At 44.6% G+C, this 21,381-nt stretch overlaps 2 protein-coding genes across 4 annotated transcripts in view; one reads left to right on the top strand and one right to left on the bottom strand.

Moving 5' to 3' along the window:
- LOC308093158 (high-affinity choline transporter 1-like) overlaps positions 1 to 21,381 on the bottom strand; it is a 113,746-nt gene that overhangs the window by 30,064 nt on the left and 62,301 nt on the right. The window lies entirely within an intron of this gene.
- zfyve9a (zinc finger, FYVE domain containing 9a) overlaps positions 752 to 21,381 on the top strand; it is a 54,985-nt gene continuing 34,355 nt past the window's right edge. For all 3 annotated transcript variants that reach the window (XR_013933859.1, XM_080439389.1, XM_080439388.1), the window contains exons 1-5: positions 752 to 1,021; positions 11,161 to 11,265; positions 12,907 to 13,014; positions 15,749 to 17,196; positions 19,646 to 19,745. Coding sequence is in view for 2 of the 3 variants with exons in the window: in XM_080439389.1 (XP_080295515.1) it covers positions 12,945 to 13,014; positions 15,749 to 17,196; positions 19,646 to 19,745 (1,618 nt within the window). In the remaining variant the exon portion in view is untranslated. The remainder of the gene's footprint in view (positions 1,022 to 11,160; positions 11,266 to 12,906; positions 13,015 to 15,748; positions 17,197 to 19,645; positions 19,746 to 21,381) is intronic.

Here is a 21,381-nt window from a genome sequence, read left to right as displayed (position 1 = left end):
CTGGTGGCAGCCTTGCCAGATTCTGCGAGAGAAATAAGCAACCAGGTCTATGAAAACCAGCCCAAAAGAAGACTGTGGTGGGGTCACACTTTAAACCTAATACTCCACTTCAAGCTCACGCTGCCGTGTCGCGATGTGACATGCTCTGAGCTTGTAGATCTGCTATTTGAAAACAATACTAATACTCTTGGAACAAAAAAAGTGTAATCTTTTTTAAACATTTTAACAACACAGATCTTGTATGTATGGGGGTCCCTGGCATAACGTATTTTCAGATGGGGGTCCGCACTCCGCAGACAAATACATATTAATTTGGGTGTCCTTGACATGAAAAATGTTTAAGAACTACTGGTTTAAACAACATTTAGGAAACAAGGCTGAATAAGCAACTACACTTTTGAAACAATCCCCAAAAAACACAAACCCGCAACTAACCAATATTTACAAGCAACTTCACAGAAAAACAAGCCCAAAGTCGCTTATAAAAAGCGGACATGGCAGCCCTTCCTGGCGTTATTTTCCTAAGTGCCTACAGCATCCCATGGCCCAGAGGAGGGACGGCAGCTCTGCGATTGGCTGGGGTGGTTGTCATCATCAACCGCTTAGGCACGCTTTGCGTGCTTAGCGGTTGCCGTGACAACAAAAAAACAAGCCAATCGCAGCGCCACAACGCCCTCCCGGGCCATGGGTTCTATGCGCTTGCCTTCTGTTTTTTCCTCTCCATAATAAACCTTGGGGGAGGGAACGGAGGGAACGCGGAGTCCCGTCGCACCAACTCCAGCTTTCTTTTGACTTTATCCCCACTTATACTGTTTGAGTGGTGGCTAGTTGCTAGGTAGGTGGGCGCTAGGGTGGTTTACACGGGGGGGACAGCCGCTCAGAAATAGCAGCCAAAGGCGATTTGTTTGAGTTCTGAGTGGAAGGATTAAGGAGGCAACACATCACCAACCATCATCATGACGGAGACCGACGGAGGGGTTTGGCGGTGGCACCGCCGCGCGTAAAGATGAGGATTCCTCCGGTGAGTTGAGAGCCTTGGTCGGTTTATATATCGTGACATGATGTCCATATCATTGCACTGTTGTGTTATTACACCGCCATTGCAAACTGTGAATAATGCATTGAGCGCGCTTGATCGACCCCCTATGGTCATGATATCAACCACCTCAACCCCATATGGGTAACCGGAGTAGAGTAGTCCCCCAGGGCTCAATACTAGTGTATTTTATGTTTTCTTCTGTTATTGTGGGGAAAGCTTTCGCTGGAAAATAGCCGATCGACAAGCTTGCAACGGGCGTTGTGAGCTTGTCGATCTGCTATTTTCCAGCGAAAGCTTTTCTCCACAACAATACCGATGCTGGGGTTTAAGTGGTTAAGCAGCAGGTGTTGGTTGTCTGTCTGTCTGTGTAATTTAATAGTATGGATGGAATGGTGGATCTGCATGCGCCACGGGGGGGCATTCCTATTATTACAACCGTTTACATGTGTTATTATTATGTGACATCATCCTCAGTAGAAAACAGCATGCAGGCAGCGGAGGGCCAGCAGCATCAATGGGCTTTTAATGGGGAAACAAACTGGGAAAAAGTCACCCACAAAAAAGAAGCGTATAATGGTGTCTCTCGCCGACAAGAAGAACAGATCTACAGTCGCATCGCGACGCGTTGCTATAACTTGTAGGTCTGTTCTTTTCGGCAAGTGACACCGATCATCACACCCATCAGATCAGACACCGTTCCACAGGGGGACTCATGGGTGTGATTGATTGTGATGATCGGCGGGTCGGTGAGGTGTGCCTGGCCGCCAGAGAGCCACTGCTCCTCGGCCAGGCATCGCCCGCAGCACCGCTGCTGCTGCTAGCGGCTACATTGTATCCAGTGTCTCTGGAACTAAAGTGTTACTTAGATACGATCAACGCCGCTCGGCGCTCGTGCCTGATCTGTTACATTGTTGCCCGTGTGTCTAGACGGCACCCGGCTCTGATCTTGTAACTGTTTTGTAAACTTGCTCTGGAGTCTGGTGTGATTTCTGTGAGATATTGACTTGGCGTATCAGTCAAGCTAGCAGCTAACATTAACAACACCATCTGTGGTGTGGTTGTGGTTGTGCTGCTACTACCAACTTGGACCACACAAAATTCATGATCTGATCCAGTGGTTCTCAAACTTCTACATTTCAAGGACCCCCCTTAACTCTGACAGCATGTATGGTACCAAATGGACCTGGTAGGGTCCATTTGGTTCCATTTGTGTACTGTCAGAGTTACAGACTTGTAAAGGTCAATTTCGAACCCCCTCAAAAAACCCTTGAGGGTAGTCTACTACTCTACACTAACATGGAGCCATTTCCATATGTTTACCATAGTCTTCTTCTGAATCCGATCATGCTACCTTCCTCTGATCATACAGAGAAGCACACAGACAGCTGCTATTATGTTGATTGCATAATCCAAGAAGCTATCTCAGGCAACTATTTATTTTTAGGATGTGTTTACTGTTTTGTGTTTGTCAGTAGCTTCTTATTGCCTCTTGTTATGCCACACCTAAATCATTTAGGCCACAGGCCTTTATTACTCAAGACCCAAACTTAGATTTATGAAGTAACCGTCCGTCTGGGCTTTACTGCTTTCTGAAGTGCAGGTCATAACAAGGACTTTAAAGTAACTAGGCAGCAAAATGTTAAGACCGTGCAGGACAGGAGGATCCCAAACTTAAAGTGCCATTTCTTTCTCCCTACTCAACCACAGTGACATTCAAGTTATTGACAAACAGATAAGACTATTGACATAACGGTCTGAAGCTCTGACTCAGCCACGATGTACTGGTCCTCCCTGTCCTCTTTGCAGGGCAGCCCCCTTGGAATTCTGGGCCCGATGACCACATATCATTCACAATAATACATTTTCTAGAATGTCACTTGGTAACCACCTTAGAGTCCCACAACTGCTGGTCCTTCTTCTTTGTAGTTTTTTTTAAACATTTGCCAAAAACAGCAGATCTACCACAGGGCAGGCTCTGAGCTTGGAGATCTGAGATATTTTCAGAAATGGAGGTAAAAAAGGAGGGGGACAAGTACAAACACATGGTGGACCCTGGTCAAAGAATGATATAGGGGTTAAATGGTAAGAATAATAATAATATTATCAATAACATATTGTGATGCCTTAGGGATCTTCTGAATTCTTATACGAGTTATTTCTCACATATTCCCTTATTCAGTGCGAGAGCCTGTTCGATATATCTCTGCCATGTATAATAACAAGACAGTGAAGCATTCAGATGATGATATATAGCCAATTTTCTTACATAATGGCAATAGAAGTTGATAATTAAAGTGCCTCTGAAAGTAGCTTTCAAAGCCAAGGAGAAAGACTTGTAGCCTGATCCAACAGGCATCCATGGAAGTAATACTGTAGCTCTTACTAAATTTATGTCTACAACAGTAACCCAGACTTCAAAGATGTAGGTTAGCGTATGCCTTCAGAAAGTATTACGCCTGTTTTCCCTGATGGGGCCTGGCAGCATGGCTTTTGCTGTTTTCTTGTCTCTCGGCGTTTGAATGTAGTAGATCAAAACATAAGGGAGAGAAAGAATCCCATAATATCTTCTGACGTTTCGCTGTGAAGCAGGGAGCCTGAGAACTGCTTTGTGTGACAGAATGATGACCACTCTATTTAGCTTTCTTGGCTTCAAATCTCTGTGGATTTAAACCTTTTTTATTTCCCCCCCCTTGTTGCATGTCAGAAAAATGAATCGCTTTTTAAGTACCAAAGCAACCGTGACCTGCCATTTCTCTAGAGGATATTAACTTGTGGCGGCATGTTATTCTTTTACTTTCGAGATTCTTTAGTTCCTTTTTAATCGCCAGCACAGCAGCTCTTCCTCTGACATAAAAAAAACCCCACATGTAGCCTACAGCAGTGTATATCAACCTTTTTTGTGCCAAGGCACACCTGGCATAGACAAAAAATCCCAGGGCACACCTAGATATACGGTATATATATATATATATATACGGTATATCTATATACACACACTAATTTCACGAAACGATACGATACGATATTGGGCACACAACTTCGATACGATTTCGATACGATACGCACTTTTTTATCATGAAAATATATGGGGGAGAAAAAAAGCAAAAAAAACGTGTAGCTTTTCAGCTTCCACAAGCCGTTTTGAATCCAAATAGGGCAATAGTGTGACACCTGACCCGAAAAAAAACAGCATGTTGTCACCCTTTTCACCTCGGGGCTGTTTGCATGCCTGATTATTGTTATTGTTAAAAAAAAAAAAAAAAAAAAGGGTTTTTTTTTTTTTTTTTTTTTAATGATATTTTTTCAAACCTTCTTCAAACGGCGCGGCACACCTCAGCAGTAGCCCCGGCCCAAAATTGGGACGTTTGCCAGGGTTGATATACACTGGCCTACAGTATAAGCCTTCTAGGGAAGAGTATACTATAGGCCATTAGGTAACTTCCAGTCTTGCTCCCAGACAGTTGCATCCCAGTGAGGGCGTAAAACAAAGGTTACATAATACAATGTCATCCAGTCATGCATTTTGAGATTGTTCAAAAGTGATGTCAGTCAGTTCATTTTTTAAAGGGGAGGAGGAAGTAATCATGTGTGGTTTCCTGTGTCCACCCTGTACTGGAGTGGCTGCTGCTGGGCCAAGCAGACACATTTCTGACTGGGAGCATGGGAGAAAAATAACAGGAAGTGAGTCTGGGAGACTGTTCTGAGAGTGAGAGAGAGGACACCACTTCCAACCTGGCGTCCCTATGTTGGCCATTGTAATTATCGGTGGAAATTCTATTTTTTTTTAACCCATTAATAAGACCTGAGGCCGATTCTACAAATGCCTTCTAAATCAGTAGTTCGCACACTTACAAGATTTTTCTAAAATGTTCAAAAATAGCAGATGTATACAAGCTCGCAGCGCGGCACGAATTGACACGCTGTGAGCTTGTATGTCTGCTATTTTTGAACAGCCAACGCTAAAATCAAAAATAACACGGATGCTAAAACCGGGAAAGGTTTTAGTCTATAAGCTCACAACGTGTGGTAGTGCGACGTGTTGTGAGCTTATTGATCAGCCATTTCTTGCTCTTTTAAAAAAAAAAATCACACCCTGTGTGAAGTGGGCGGTGTCTTGCTAGCTAATCACAATACTGAATGGAGTCAACCAATCATGTACAAAAAATAAATACATTTATTGAAACACTCTTTATGATGGACGAAACCATAACTTTAAAAAAACCAATTTATGTTTTTTTTTTAAAGTTATGGTTTCTTATATAGGGCTATGCACATGTGTCATGTGACACTGGCCAATCACAGTCCTGAATAGACTGTGATTGGCCAATCACGGTGCAGGGTTAGGCGGGGTACTTTTTGGCCAATCACAGCGCAGGATAATTGTACAAATTTCCAAACCTCACTTATAGGGGCGGTTTCACCGCCCAAAAACAGCGCTTAAAGGAATATTTCACTTTCAAAGATGTTTGGGGTCATTGTAACGCCTACTCAGGCTTTTGTGAGCAGCACCCCAGACAGTTTTTTAACTTGCTTGATTCAATATTTAGATATTAGATTTTCATTTTCATCCTACCTATTGTAACTTCAAATGCCATTTTAATCATGATAGATACAACCTTTTGGAAAATTAAGTAAATATATATCAATATATATCAATCACCAGCAGAGCCGTCTGGGAGAAATGCGGGGCCCTGCGGTTTCGGGCGGATATTTCCGAGTTTTTGGTGGTTATTTGTGGTTATTTTTTCTTATAACTCTTAATAAATGTGATTCTGTTCACTTAAAAAAAAAGTGAACACTTGCGGGGCTCCCCCAAGTGCGGGGCCCTGTGCGTCCGCACCGCTCGCACTACCCTTCCTGCGGCCCTGATCACCAGAACTAAGGAGGTGGTGTGCTTTCAATGAATCTGACATGGTTAAAATGGAGTTTGAAGTTACAATCGGTTTAAATTGTATAGGAAGCCATAAAATGAATATCAAATATCTAAATACTGAATAAAGCAACTTTAAAAAACTGTCTTGGGGGCTCACAAAAGCCTGAGTAGAGTTCATTAAAGTGACCCCAAACATGTTTGGAAAGTGAAATATCCCTTTAACTAGTCAATACACTGTGTTTTAGCTTTGTAGCATCTCCGAGCTCCATGAGTATAACTTCTCGCTTCATTCAGTTTCATTGCCATTCCGCCATATCCAGCCAGGCATGGTTATCGTATTAGCGCAGCGTTGAACCATTTCATTACCATGTCTGGCTACTCCATTGAAGTCTATTTCTGGCTGTGGTGAATGGAGACGTCCAGTTAGCTTAAGTCCAGCATGAAAATGAATCAATGGTTCGGCTCTCATTTCCTATTTAATGTTACTATTTCAACGGGCTGCAGGTCTGCATGTGCAGTAATTGCCCTCAGTATCTGTCCATTTAATCATGTTCTATTTGTCTCCTGTAGTTACGGGCCTACAGTATGTGGTTACATGTTGATGCACTAAATGGTAGTAGACCAGATGGGATTAGTTAATATTTGATGGCCTTTTGTAAGGACCTCTGACATTGATCTAACTTAGTTATTAAAGCCATGAGCGCTGGTGCTCAAATGTAGCGTGCTTCCTTGAGTCGTGCATGCATTAGCAGGGATACATACACACGGGTCTACCAGGGATGTTAATGATTAACCGTTTAATCGATAATTACTCTTACTCTTACTCTTGATTACTAATTGCTATCAGTTAAACAATTATAATTATTTGTAAATTTGTAATTTATTTTGATTAGAATGTTGGGCTACTATTTGCTAAACACTGTAAGTGTTATATTTTTCATGTAGACTAGACCTACTGTTTATTTTTTTAATTCTATTTATTGTGTGGCAGGGTAGTCTACAGTATATAGCCTATGATGTGTGATTCCCCTCATTTATACTGCAATTGCGCATATAATACAGTTATTTCCTTAATTAATCGGTAACGAGTTTCAATTAACGATTATGAACATAAGAAAAAGACTACCTACTCTACATTTAATTGCTTTAATGTATTTTGACAGGTCATTTGGTGTCTTCTTGCTATTTGATCCTCCTCATCCGTCAGTAGGTGAAGGATGTGGTACAAACAAACCATCACAGATGGTGCCCTCCCTGCATTTTCAAATACACTGTGACAGACAGCTATTGCGTCACACACACACACACACACACACACACACACACACACACACACACACACACACACACACACACACACACACACACACACACACACACACACACACACACACACACACACACACACCTCCTCTTTTGAGCGTCATCCTGAGTTTACGTGTCTAAAAATACAACTCCTTCACTTTGACTAAAGATGCATTATTCAGCGCCTCTGCAGAGCAATTAAATCTTAATTAGGGAGAGACTCCTGTCCTCATGTTGGTGGTGTTGGTGTGTTTCCTTCTCACGCTGTGCGAGCTGGGGTTTGAGTGAGTGTCAGTCGTGTTGAGTCAAGAGTGTGAGGGGGAAATTATTTAGTTGAGGACGTCTGAGGGCTGTTAAAATGCGTGCAGGTTGAAAATATGGAGCGTCACGGACCGGTACTCCAGGCAGGCAGCACGGAAGTTCAAGCTGGTCCCACGCTCTTACCCCCTAGCCTCCAATCACATGCGGCCTTGATCCTAATGCAGTGGTTCTCAAAAACTTTTTTTGATTTCAAGGACCCCTCCATAACTCTGAGAGTGTACGCAGTCTATGCAGTCGAGAGTGAATGCCAACAGAACAATATTGCAGGGGATGTTGGCAAAAGTCTTTGGGGAGCTACCCACACATTTTGCTGTGTTGATCATTCCACGAATGCCTGATCCTTACAAGCTGTACCTCGCTGTAAAGGTGACTAATCAACGATAAAAATGATATAATAAAGCAATACCAATTGAAAGGGGAGAAATAATCGACCGAACTTTTTGGGCAGTTCAGTTACTTTGTAGATTGTTGGTTTGTAGAAAAAAAACATTAACCACTTCAGCCCTATACTTTGGCCTTTTGAAAATAGCCGATCTACAAGCTCACAGCGCGTCGTGAGCTTGTAGATCTGCTATTTTCAAAAGATTTGTATACATTTTAAAACTTGTGAAATGGGACATTCTGCATGATGAGTATATTTTGATGCCATTACTTTCACTCAAGTACATTTTGAACACCGGCGGATTTATACTTGTAACAGAGTATTTATACATAGCACTTTTACTTGAGTAACAAAATGTGAGTACTTCTTGAGGTCAGACGTGACTCAACAAACAGGCTGTTGAGTTACAGGCTCCACGCTGACTCCCTGGCTGCCTGGTGTTCATGTTCCATGTTTAGGGATTAGATCAGGTGGACATAATTAACTTTAACCAGATTAGATTACAATGTGCTTAGTATTTTTACTTTTGCTTGCTGAATGAAAAGGCTCAGTCATCCTAGGATGACCCCCCCAGGAAGACGTGTGTGTGTGTGTGTGTGTGTGTGTGTGTGTGCGGCCTACTGCGCGCGCGTGTGTCTGAGAATGGTCTGTCGTTTTATGGTCGTACAGATACTCAGGTTGGTGTTAGGTTTTGGGGTTAGAGGTAAGGTTAGGGGTTTGTGTGTGCGTGCGTGTGTGTGTGTGTGTGGTAGCATTTCATGTACGCATCCCTTGTCATGTGTCACTCTCAGCTCATCATGGGTTCTGCGGCTGCCTTTTGAAAAAGACTGAAGCAGATAACTAGGCTACATTATTGTTTTGGCACCGGAAACGATCCCACCAAACTGGTGTAATTGAAACTGTGTGGTACAGTGTTGGCTCAGTGGGATATACAGCGTGACACTAAAAAATGCAAGGATGTCAATGCACACTGGGGCCCACAACCATGTGAGTTGCTTTGGGTGAAGCTATCCACCAAGTGATAATATATTGATGTTTTCTGTGAAACATCTGGGAGTGATGAATCCTTCTGGGCTTTTCGTCAAGTGTCAACTGACATGTGTTTTGAATGTTCGTGCCATACTGTGTCTTCTCCCCGGTCTGTTGTTATCTGCTGCAAAATGACTGCTGTTTAGTTTACTGCACTGCTGTATTATTTATGTTCTGCTTTGGCATGAGGCGAGTAAGGTGCCGTCTTGAGGTTGTAACTTTTCATTCATTCAGCCTTTTATCTACTTTCTAGGAAATGCATTGAGGGCAGGACCCTCATTTTCTGCTGTACTACCGTTTTGTTGTACTCGACAGTGGCATTTGGCTCCCGTGCACAGGGTTCCACCAGGGGTCTCCAATAAGTCACGCTTTTTTGGGGCGTGGCTGTCTGATGACGGTTTGACGCTGCCTGCGTGTTGGAGCATCTGCCATCTGTTCGCTGTCTTCGCTGCTTTGTGCTGACAGCGTGGCCTGAGCCTGCATCTTAAACTAAGCGGAAAATGTGTCGACTCTGTACCTTTCCTACCAAAGCCTTCACTCTGCTTGAATATTTAGTCTCTGGTGTAAAGGCACGATTGATCTTGTCCATACGTGAGTGGCCCTTAAGTTCAGCATCCCCCCCCCCCCCCCCCGACACAGACACACACACACACACACACCTCTCAGTCAGGAAGGGGTCAAGATGTTTGCAGTAAGCTGGCCTTGTGTTCAGACGTGATCACTTGGCGCAGTGTGGTTCATCATTCTCGGTGGCACGCAGTGTGGGGGCGGTAGGCTATGTTTTAAAAATCGATGTCACAATATTTAGGGACCAAATATCGATACTGGTGCAGTGTGTCACAGTATTGAGACACTTTATCTAAACCTGGCTTAATTCTACAATGCAACAGTGTGCTGCCATGTTTATGTCTTCATCTGATGCAGACTTTTGAGAAACAAAGTGAATGCCCTCACATTGCTGAAAGACACATTAAAGCACATTATGACCCCTTGGGAAAATAGTAACGTTTTATAGACAGTAAAATCCTCAGTGTTAATTTAACCATGTAACTCAGAGAGAGAGAGAGTATACAAATGGAACCACCACAGGTCCATTTGGTTCCATTTGTACACTCACTCTCAGAGATAAATGAACACTGTGGGTAGCCTTGGAAACCAACGTCTCTCGAGCCATGTGTGGCCCATAATTCAGGAGCCTATCTCCTGTTTACTTAGCGTGAGACAGCTTGATGTACAACTACCTACACACCCCTGGAAATGACGCTAGTATGTCACATGATGTACAAGGACCCCCTGTATGTGACGCTGGTATGTCACAGGGACTGACCCCCCCCCCCCCCCCAATCCAAACCTTATCAATGCTGAGTGCCAAGCAGGGAGGCATTGGGGTGGCTGTCGTTATGCTTTTATGTACATGATATCATGGGTGGAAGTACAATAGCGCTCAGGCTGGTGGTACGGTAGCTCTGCCAACGAGCACAGGGATCACACAGTAGTTGTACTAAACTGCCTCAAGGACAAGCTGAACCATAACAAGACGGGCCGTAACCAAAGCAATAGCTATCAGGCCCCTAGCGTAGACGTTCTTGGCTCCTACAAGCTACCAAATATCATAATGTGTTATATAAGTACTATGAGGCAGTGGTTCTCAAAGTGGGGTCCGGGGACCCCCAGGGGTCCTTGAGGGGGTCCCCAGCAAAAGTAGTTATTAATACAGCATCATAATCATCTAAACCAGTTTATCCATTTATATGTTGGCTATTCAAAAATAGCAGATGTCGAAAATGTTGTATCATTTTCCCTTTTTTTTTACACAGATCTTCTCTTCTGCGGGTCCCTGGCACAAAACATTTTCAGATGGGGGTTCATGGCCAAATTCTTATCAATTTGGGGGTCCTTGACACAAACAAGTTTGAGAAGCACTGCTATAAGGCATGTTAAAATATAAAGGTTAGATATAAACAGCCATAATAACAATATAGTATAATGTACAGTATAATTCTTCCACGGTGCCATCTTTATATTCTTTGGTTTGGTACGACTCGCCCGGGGATTGAACCCCGACACTGCCAAGTCTCAGGGTGTACATTCTAAACCACAAGGCCACTGAGCTGTGTGAACACGGGCTTATTACAGCCGAGAGAGCCAGTGAGAACGGCCGTTCTGTTCTGTACAGTGAATGGTGTTCTGTTATCCCCCGCTTTGTCTCAGGTGTGGGCGCGGGGAGCGTGCCAGACTGGATGAAGTGAAGGCCGACACAGAAACCTGCTGAGGGCACACCGTTGCCACCTGGGACCGAGGAGGACCTCTGCGCAGGTGAGGAACAAACTAACTGAGACATGTTACATTTCGTCGCTGTCTCGTAGAGAGTAGAAACCTTATATGTCGTCCACAATGTCCCACATTGAGTGCTATACACGGTTCCATTTCTGGGTGTGTTAAAGGAGTAGTTCAACCAAGAAATGACTTTTATTTCTATCGTTCTATCCCGGTGCTGTCTTTGACTCGCGCAGTCTTAGTTTGTACATTCCTTAACGGTGAATCGAGAATCCAAAAATGAAGTAAAAACTTTGGTGATATTTCTGGAACGTTTCTCAGTGGACTTCAGTAGAACACCTGGTAGGTAAACGAAGGAAAAAGTTATTTCTTGGGTGAACTACTCCTTTTAAGTTCGGGTATAACGGCCCTGATAGGAGATGTCTACATGGAGTCTTGCTGTCTTCAGCACGAACGCGCAACTTTGTATATCTCGTCGTCTCGTAGAAGGAACTTCACCAATACTTTAGTGTATTTTAGTTTGAAGCTGCTTTTCGTCTATTGACGACACGCACATCAATACAAATGCATCTTTTATGAGAGAGAATCCAGCAGGATAAATGAAAACCGATCATAAAAGTTGGGAGTTGTATTTGTACGGTTTTCAATCAATAAAGCACTACTGCAATATTTACAAAAATGAAAAAAGTTGTGTGTATGACTAACCTTCACATCCTGTAGAGTTGACGGTGTAAAGCTCTTAAAGGACGACTTCACCGCTTTTCAACCTATCTTCATATAATAGGTCCTCACTAATACTCATGATAAAATGGTACAATTTTTTTCTACTCGGTCTGTGTCTCAGAGGAGGGCTGTGGACAGTTCAGAGTCCCGTCTACCAGTGACATCATCAATGGGGAATCCAAGCTAATAGAAACTGCAGGCTTTCTATTCCTGGAAAGTTGCAATGCAATAAAAGAAGCCATTGTTCTCGTGTTAATAAAAATATAAATAAAAAATGTGAAATCTTGTTGGAAAAAAAAATCATGCCTAACGATGATGTCACTGGTAGACAGGTTTCTGGACTGTCCACAGCCCTCCTATGAGACACAGACCAAGTAGAAAAAAAATTGTACCATTTTATCATGAGTATTAGTGAGGACCAATTATATGAAGATAGGTTGAAAAGCGGTGAAGTCGTCCTTTAACACGTCTGAATCATAACAAACTCTTTACACCAGCGGTGTTCAAACTTTGTGGGCGATTGAAAATCTCAAGGCACACCTTTTTATTCGTAGGGAAAATAGCCGATCTAAAAGCTCACATGTGACGTGTTGTGTGTGACTTGTAGCTTGGTAGCTTAGAGCTTTACTACAAGTAGTAGAGCTTGTAGTAGATGTTTTAGATCATTGGTTCTCAAAGTGGGGTCCGGGGACCCCCAGCAAGTTACTAAAGCGTCACAATAATTATAACCACTTTATCCATATTTTATACTTTGGCTCTTCAAAAATAGCACCGAGTGCTGTGCTATGAGCTTGTAGATCTGCTATTTTTGAAAAATCTCGAAAATGTGTGCAAATCTTTCAATCTTTGTGGGGGGTCTGCGGCCAAATACATATCAATTTGGGGGTCCTTGGCACGAAAAAGGTTTGAGAACCATTGCTGTACATAATATGTAAACGTCAAGGGATGTGTGTTCAGGTTCACAGGGCCGCCAGCAGGGTGGGGCTTCCTGACTCATGGAGAATTACTTCCAGGCAGAGGCCTTCAACCTGGACAAGGTGCTGGACGAGTTTGAGCAGAACGAAGGTAACTTACAACCACTTAGTTTATATAATTTTATCTTATACAAAATAAACCCATCTGTCATTTTAGATTTTAACCTCTTTAACCATTATCTTATACTTTGGCTATTTTTTATGAAAAATAGCCAAAGCCAAAAATCATCAAATTTGTGCAAATCTTTGAAAATATATATATTTAAAGCAAATATTTATAACTCAAATCTTTGCTTCTGGGGATTCTATAAATGTCTTCTAAATCCTAACAGTTTAAAAAAAAACATATGTTGCTATAATCAGTGGTTCTCAAACTTGTTCTCAAAAATGTCAAGGGCCCCCAAAATGATATGTATTTGGCCGCGGACCCCCATCTCAAAATCTGTTGTTCCAGGGAACCCCCCAGAAGCAAAGATTTGAGTAAAACATGTAAAAAAAATATATATATATATTGAAAGATTTGCACACATTTTCACGATAAAATAAATAAATAGCAGATCTACAAGCTCATAGCGCGGCACTCGGTGCCGTGCTATGAGCTTGTATATCTGCTATTTTTGAATAGCCAAAGTATAAAATAATGGTTTAAAGTGGTTACACAGATGCGTTCCCGGTTTGAATGATCCCAACACGTCGTACCGCAAGTTTGATATCTGCAAAAAAACTGGACTGGCGACATTTGTTCTACACAAGTTTAGAAATGTACAGACTTATGGACAATGAATATTGTATATGGTAACATAAGATTAGGTCGCTGGCAGACAGGTTTTTTCTTTCTTTTTTGAAGCGGCAAGAAGACATTGACAAAACAGAATATGATACCTGATTACCCTGCACTTTTTCACTAGGAGGGCGGAGAGGGTTAAACATTTGTGAGCAATAAATCTTCTGTTCCTGTCTGTTCCTCCCAAGACATGAAATGGAGGAAGAACATATCAATCGATATAGGTTTTGATTGATAGATCTGAACGCTGGGTTGTCATTACATAAGAGCTACGGGGAGGATGGCTGTCGGTGAATGAGCGGCGCTGAGCACGCAGGTGTCAGACAATCTGCGATGACTTTTGAGTAATATTTGCGGGTGGTAAACGAGGGTGGGAGGAGTGGGAATAGGATTAATTGGATTAGCTGTTTCCCCCTGGGCGTGTGTGGCTGCGTGTAATTGGTGCAAAGCAATAGAGTGGAGGGGATGGAGCAATTTTTTTCTCCTTCCCCCTCTTCACACTGGGGCAGGACAAATCGTGTTAAAGGGGGGGGGGGGGGGGGTTCCAGGCGGTTTGTTTACATTAATTGTAAAGTAAACATTGCGTTGGTCTCTGTTGACTTTGAGCTTTCTAAATGCGTCCGGTTATTCTATGGGGATGAGATCTTTCTGCTGCTTCTTCAAAGGTGACCCTTGGATAAATGGTGGCCCTACTGAGCACGCACCCACGCACACAGGCACGCACACACACACACACACCTCCCCCCCACACACACACACACTGTTACTGTATTTGACCCTCAGTGTGACTTCAGTGTGTATTTTGGCTGCGACTGATTATCTGTATCCTTTGCCAGATGTCCAGCATGGCAGATTAAAGCGTGATTTATAATCATTCGCACGGCGGTGTCGTGGACCGAAAATAGCTGATCTGCAAGCTCACAACGCGTCGCGCTGCGGAGCATTGTGAGCTTGTAGATCGCCTATTTTCGGCTACATGCTTGCTTGAGGACCTGGTACAGCCTATACTCAAAACAGCTTTGCATGGATTCCAATCCGGGTAGAACAATGGTGCAGTTGTGTGTGTGTGTGTGTGCGTATGCGTGTGTGCGTGCGAGTACCTGTATTACTATACTTGTGAGGGCCAAATATTCAAGTATAGTAGAATTTGAGAAAAAGACATTGCAAGGAATTTTTTTTGGTCCTCCCAAGTGTGTGTGTGTGTGTGTGTGTGTGTGTGTGTGTGTGTGTGTGTGTGTGTGTGTGTGTGTGTGTGTGTGTGTGTGTGTGTGTGTGTGTGTGTGTGTGTGTGTGTGTGTGTGTGTGTGTGTGTGTGTGTGTGTGTGTGTGTGTGTGTGTGTGTGTGTGTGTGTGTGTGTGTGTGTGTGTGTGTGTGTGTGTGTGTGTGTGTGTGTGTGTGTGTGTGTGTGGAATTTCCTCCCACATTCCACAGCATTCATGTGTCAGTTTGACTGATGGCCCCCAGGGGGAGCAGAACAGATTGGCCCATTTTCAGAGAATTTCCCAGTTCATCCACAACACTTAATTTCCCAAATCGGTGCCAACCTCATTTCTCCATCCATCCCCCCAGGACTCCAACACCCCCCCCCCCCTCCCGTGTCTTTATTAGCGCTCACTAAGTGAGACCTGTCTTCAGTTGAAATACATGTTGGTTTGCGACAACTTGCTACTTTCTATCGTTTCAAGTAGTGAGCTTTTTATGTTTGTCCGTCTGTGTAAACGTCATACCTCAGAAACGCCTTGAGAGAAGCTTGTGACATCTGACACAAATGTCCATTTGGACTCGAGGATGAACTGATTAGAAATAGGAGGTCAAAGGTCAAGGTCACTGTGACCTCACAAATCGGGCAGAAACCTCTTATCTCCATATTCATAACTTGTGTGTTTTTTTGTAAATTAACGCCCCACTTGATCATACTACAGCGTCACACAAAAGCATCAAAAGTACGCGATGCCGACGCATTGTGAGCAGGTAGATAACATATTTTCGGCGCAACACACCGGCGCACAACTAATAAGTACCTTCCGTTTTCTCTCCCAGATGAGACGGACACTCCCACGCTCTCGGACGCCAAGTGGACCCAGATCCTGGCCCCGCCGGCCCACCTGCTCTCTTTGAACCCTGCCCTGGCCCACGCCGACCTGAGCCCCCAGGAGAGCCCGCTGCCCTTCAAAACGATCGGGGACCCCGCCTTGGACGGCTCGCCGGGGGAGGAGCGATCGGCGGATGTCCACAGCCCTCCTCTCCCCCAGCCCAACATCGGAAAGCTGGTGGGAACCGACGACCTCTCGCCACCTCCGGCGCCACTGGCGCCGGAGGTGGCCCTGGAGAACGGCTGCCCCGGCAGCCCGGAGCTCAACGGGCTCAGCCAGGAGAGAGACGGCGGCGGCTCCTCGCCTCTTCCGGACGTCCAGCTCGGTGCCTCAGACCAGCGGCCCCATGGACCCCAGGAGGAGGAGGAGGAGGAGGAAGAGGAGAGGGACACCTCGACAGAGGGAGGTCCCCCTCAGTTCACCTTTGAGGACGGGGTGGGACGGGAAGAGTGGCGCCCGAGACCGGAGCCGGTGACGGCGAGCAGGGAGGCTTGCCAAGAGGCCGTTCTGCAGGATTCCGGTCACGAAAGACAACGAACGGGAACCGAGAACGCCGGCGAACGGGTCCAGAACGGGGGCGGAACGGCGGTCTCGGATGTCAACGGGAACGAAGGGAACGGTATGTCCCCCGAGGGCCTCAAAGTGGACGAGGAGACGAGGAGCGCCAAAGAGGGACACGCTGACCAGCTCTCTGAGATGAAACCCCTCCCCAACGGCGTGGAGCACGAGAGAGGCAACCACAAGGCAGAGGAAGACAAGGACGAGGAGGAGCGCATCTCTCCCAGTCCCGTTCCCTCCAAAGAGGACTCCGTAACGGAGGAGAAGGAGATGGAGGAGAGCAAGCAGGAGAGCGGCGAAGTGGGAGGTGGAGGATCAGGGGTGAGCGGCGGAGGCGGCGGCAGCGTCCAAAGCAAACTGAACAACAGCCGCCTGCAGCCGGTCAGCGTGCCGTACGGCGGAGCGCGGCCCAAGCAGCCGGTCAGCCTCAAGCTCCAGATCCCCCGCCCCCTCTCCGGCCAGGTCCAGAACCAGCTCAGCCCCTCGCCGCTCGGCAAGAACAAGAACTCGGAGGGTCACTGTCGGACGGTCCCGGCCACAGAGCCGGGCCCCGCCGCGGCCGCCGGCCCCGGGGCCGACCAGGGCGCCGGGGTCGCTGGGGTCGCCGCGGTCACGAACCGAGACGGCGTCGTGGACTCGCCGTGCCCGATGCCTTCGCAGAGCCCCGACAACGACCTCCAGGCGGGCCAGCAGGGGGCGCTGTCCAAGAAAGCGGTCAGCGCACTGGGGGAAGTGGCCCCCGTGTGGGTGCCCGACTCCCAGGCCCCCGTCTGCATGAAGTGTGAGGTGAAGTTCACCTTCACCAAGAGGAGACACCACTGCAGGGCCTGCGGCAAGGTCAGTGTTTTATAGCGCTGCTTCTCTTTAAGTGGGGTCTGGGGACCCCCAGGGGTCCTGCAGGGGGTTCCAGCGGGTCCCCTGTTAAAACACTTAAGCACTGTTATTTTTACCCCAACATGCTTTTACAGAGGAACAAAATGCTTAAACATAAGACGAAAAGAAGTGAGAACAACAAACGCATTACACACCGTTGAATAAACTTCAAGGAGCTGTTCTTGGGAATTAACCAGGGAACGAGTCATTGGAGTAGTTTGATGAATGAGGCCCATTTCATGGCTCTTTGGGAGCTGTGTGTGTGTGTGTGTGTGTGTGTGTGTGTGTGTGGGTGTGGATATTGTAGCTTTTCTAGCAGTGCTCACTGCAGCAGCGGCCAGTGTTGCCATGTCTGCTTATCATATGCGACTTTGGGCTTGTTTTTCTATAAAGTTGTTATTTGGGCTTGCTTCCAATTGTTTTGTTTTATTATTGTTTAAACCAGTTTTCAAACATTTGCATGTCAAGGACGCCCAAATGAATGTATTTCTCCACAGACCCCCATCTGAATTTAGTTTTTCACACATGTTCCAAATATCTCTATTTCGTTTCAAGATATTTTTGAAAATGGCCAATGTATATAGGTTTTGAAGTGCTCATGTGGCCTGTAGTCGCTTCTTTTGAGCTTGTTTTCATACACATGGCTGCTTATTTCCTCTCGCAAAACCTGGCAACGGTGGCAGCGGGCGGCCGTTCCAACGCAGTGCCTGAAAGCGGAGACGCGCCGCTGACACTGCAATGCTGGAAAAAAACGGCCGGACTGCTGTGAATGCTGCTTAATAATTTCCCCTGGTGGTAAACAAACACGCGCACTCTGCCACTTGAGCTGGGAGGAGCTGGCACAGCAATAATACTGACACCAGCACCGGGGCAAAGAATAGACACAGCGGAGTCAATACATGACTCAACGGTGGAGTAGTAAACCTGCAAACAAGCTGTGTTGAGTCAAGCTTTTCTTCCGTCATTTACAAGTGGTGGACAGTCACTAAGTACATTTACCTGAGTACTATACAGTGGTGGACTGTCATTAAGTGCATTTACTTGACTCCTGTACTTAAGTACAGTTTTTTTAATTTTTTGTTTACTCATGACTCCTTCACTCCACTACATTTCAAATAGAAATATTGTACTTTTGACTTTACTGCATGCATTTCTAGAAAGGGACTCTTGGGACCCAAACATACAGAAAATATATCATGAATTAAGCCCACTTAAGCCCTTCAAGCCCACTTAAGCACTTCAAATACAGTATAGTGAAAATCTACAAGATCTACATGCGCATCGTGTTGTTGAGTGTTGAGTTTGCTATTGGTATTTTTGAAAATAATTAAATAAATTATATTTATTCCCTCAAAATATTATTTTTTATTATCGGCGCTCGGGTGGCGCAGTGGTAAAGTCCCTGCCCACCGCCACGGAGGTTGTGCGTTCGAATCCACCGTGGTGCAACCGGCTTTGTCGGGCGTCCATGCGAACAAGGGAAGCCGGGCGGGGAGGGTGATATTTGTCACTGTTTGTACTCCTACGGGCTGGGGCGACTCCCTGATAGCAGGGAGTGTTGGGCGGGAGGAGTAGGACGACTCACTGGCAGGTGAGTCAGTAGGATATGACAGCAGTGACATAACAGCAGGATATAACAGCAGTGAAAAAAAAGTTTAATTACATTAAAAGTTATTTCTTATAATCGATAAAAATTAATTGGTTTGATAAACTGTCGCACCCAGAGTTAAGAGACTATATAAGGCCAGGTGTTGGTAAAACACAGGCTATCTGTGTCCATCCATAGAAACTGTTTTTTTCTGCAAGCTTGATTAATACTCACTGTCAAACTTGTTACAAATATCTTTTACATTTTTTGTTGAGCAAGTAAAACCATTGGGGCAAATTGGATGTTCCATATTGTTGCTTAGTCAGGATTGTGTGTGTGTGTGTGTGTGTGTGTGTGTGTGTGTGTGTGTGTGTGTGTGTGTGTGTGTGTGTGTGTGTGTGTGTGTGTGTGTGTGTGTGTGTGTGTGTGTGTGTGTGTGTGTGTGTGTGTGTGTGTGTGTGTGTGTGTGTGTGTGTGTGTGTGTGTGTGTGTGTGTGTTTTCCTGGTCCCCCTCACAAGAAAAATTATTGTTTCATGGTTGAAAAAAAAACATTTAGAGATAGTTTTACAATTAGAAAAAGATTCATGTTGGGGGGTGAGGGATAGGATTAGAGAGGTGGGGTTTAGGTTGGAAGTTTTCCCTACTTTCTACTTAGTTGTGTTGGCGATGTCACACACTGAAAAAATTGCTGATCTCTGCAAGCTTACTGCGACACGTTGTAAGCTCGTAGATCTGCCATTTTCCGGCTATTTTCAATGCCGTCCTAAAATGTTGATGTCCTCACTAGTATAGTAATACAACCTGTGTTTGTGTGTGTGTGTCAGGTGTTCTGTGCGGCGTGCTGCAGCCTAAAGTGCCGACTGACGTACATGGACAGGAAGGAGGCCCGGGTCTGTGTCACGTGTCATTCTGCGCTGACCAACGGTGAGTCGCTTCACACGTAGCGGATCATTCAGAAACTCAATACATGGCTAAACCAGACCCATAGAGAGAGAGAGAGAGAGTTACGTCACTAGCATAGACTCCCATTGTAAGAATGGAATGTGGAAGTTTCTTTTTCTATCTCAATCAAGGAACCTTTCGAAAAGCAACACAGCAGAAAACAATGCATGATATGTCTTCTTTTATTTTCCCGAGCCGAGTATTTTATAAAGGTCTCAATCGTTCAGAAATAGTGTTTGTTCATAAAGCTGTCCAGCCGGCTCTCATTAGACTCCAATGTTATTTCACTGAACTTTCCTTTTTGAAATAAATTCCTTGATCTCAATGAGGAAGTTCCAATGTTTGGAACTACAGGTGACAACAAAAGCGTGACGCAACTCTCTCTCTATGGGTCTGGTGTAAACCTCTCGGAACATACGCAAAAGATATGAATGGAGATGTGGGGCTGGTATATACTATAAGCCTACATTATGTCCTGTGTCGTCATAAAATATGGACAGTCAATCGACAGCGAGTTCTCAACCTTTTTGTGAATCAGGGCCCACGCTGAAAATCTGGAAAGTGCTCGCGGCCCCACCCATTTGACCACTTAACACTTAAGTGGTCAGATGGGTGGGCCGCGTGCATCTTTCAGAGCATGTTTCAATCAATCAATTTATTGTGTTCCGGCTCGGAGGATCAATGGAACAACTAACATAGTATACAAGTTGCTACTTGGCTGCATCACAATGAAAACTCACTTTTCAAGGCTTTATAGAAATGATACACCATGACATCGTTTTGTTAAAAAACAAGTTATTTTAGTTAATGTTAATGTTATATTATCATCAAAAAAAAATTATGATACCATTGAAATACCAGCAGTCCATGAGAAAAGAAAAACGCCACAGTCATGAGCATGAGTCATTAATCCAAGGACAAAGCGGAACGCCTGGTGCCTTCATTATGTAGCTTCATGGCTACCGGCACAAAAGGACCGACTGACCGAGTCAGTCAGACTCCCTTGCGTCAGGGGTCAGTGAATCTGCCGCCGGTGCTCATCCGTCCTGCCTTCTCCTCGTTGAGGGGGTGGGAGGAGGGATTCATCATCAGGATGGCTTCCAGCCTCCTCCTCATCATCATTCTTCCCTCCTCCACCACCACCACCACCACCACCTCCACAGACCATAATATACATGCATAGCATTGAACTTAAGTACTTTATAAGCAGTACTTGGGACAGATACAAAAGTAAAATGAAAAAAAATTAAAATAAAAACCGATCACAAAGAGGAAAAAGAGACTAATAATTTGGAGCAGATACAATAAAGAATTTACATGTATGTTGGATACCCCTATGAATTAAAAATGTGTTTGTCCAATTCTTATTATCAAGTTTAAAACTTGGTGTCTCATTAAAAAAAAAAGATTTCCCAAGCTACCTTGAGTCTCATCCAAACGTGATTTATATATTATATATCCTATTAAAATAAATCCCCTTGAATGTACTTACAGCAAATGCTCTTTTAAAGGCAACATCCACGATATAACACTTTTGACACTATCACGTTGTAATATTTCCAGGACAATGTTATTAAAATGTGAAATTGTTTTTCAGATGTGCAATTTTATTCTGTGT

This window comes from Gymnoscopelus braueri, assembly GCF_963280865.1.
Source record: "Gymnoscopelus braueri genome assembly, chromosome: 10".
Classification (NCBI taxonomy): Eukaryota; Metazoa; Chordata; class Actinopteri; order Myctophiformes; family Myctophidae; genus Gymnoscopelus; species Gymnoscopelus braueri.
The sequence above is the reverse complement of the archived record's forward strand: the minus strand, read 5'-3'. Positions and strand labels throughout refer to the sequence as shown.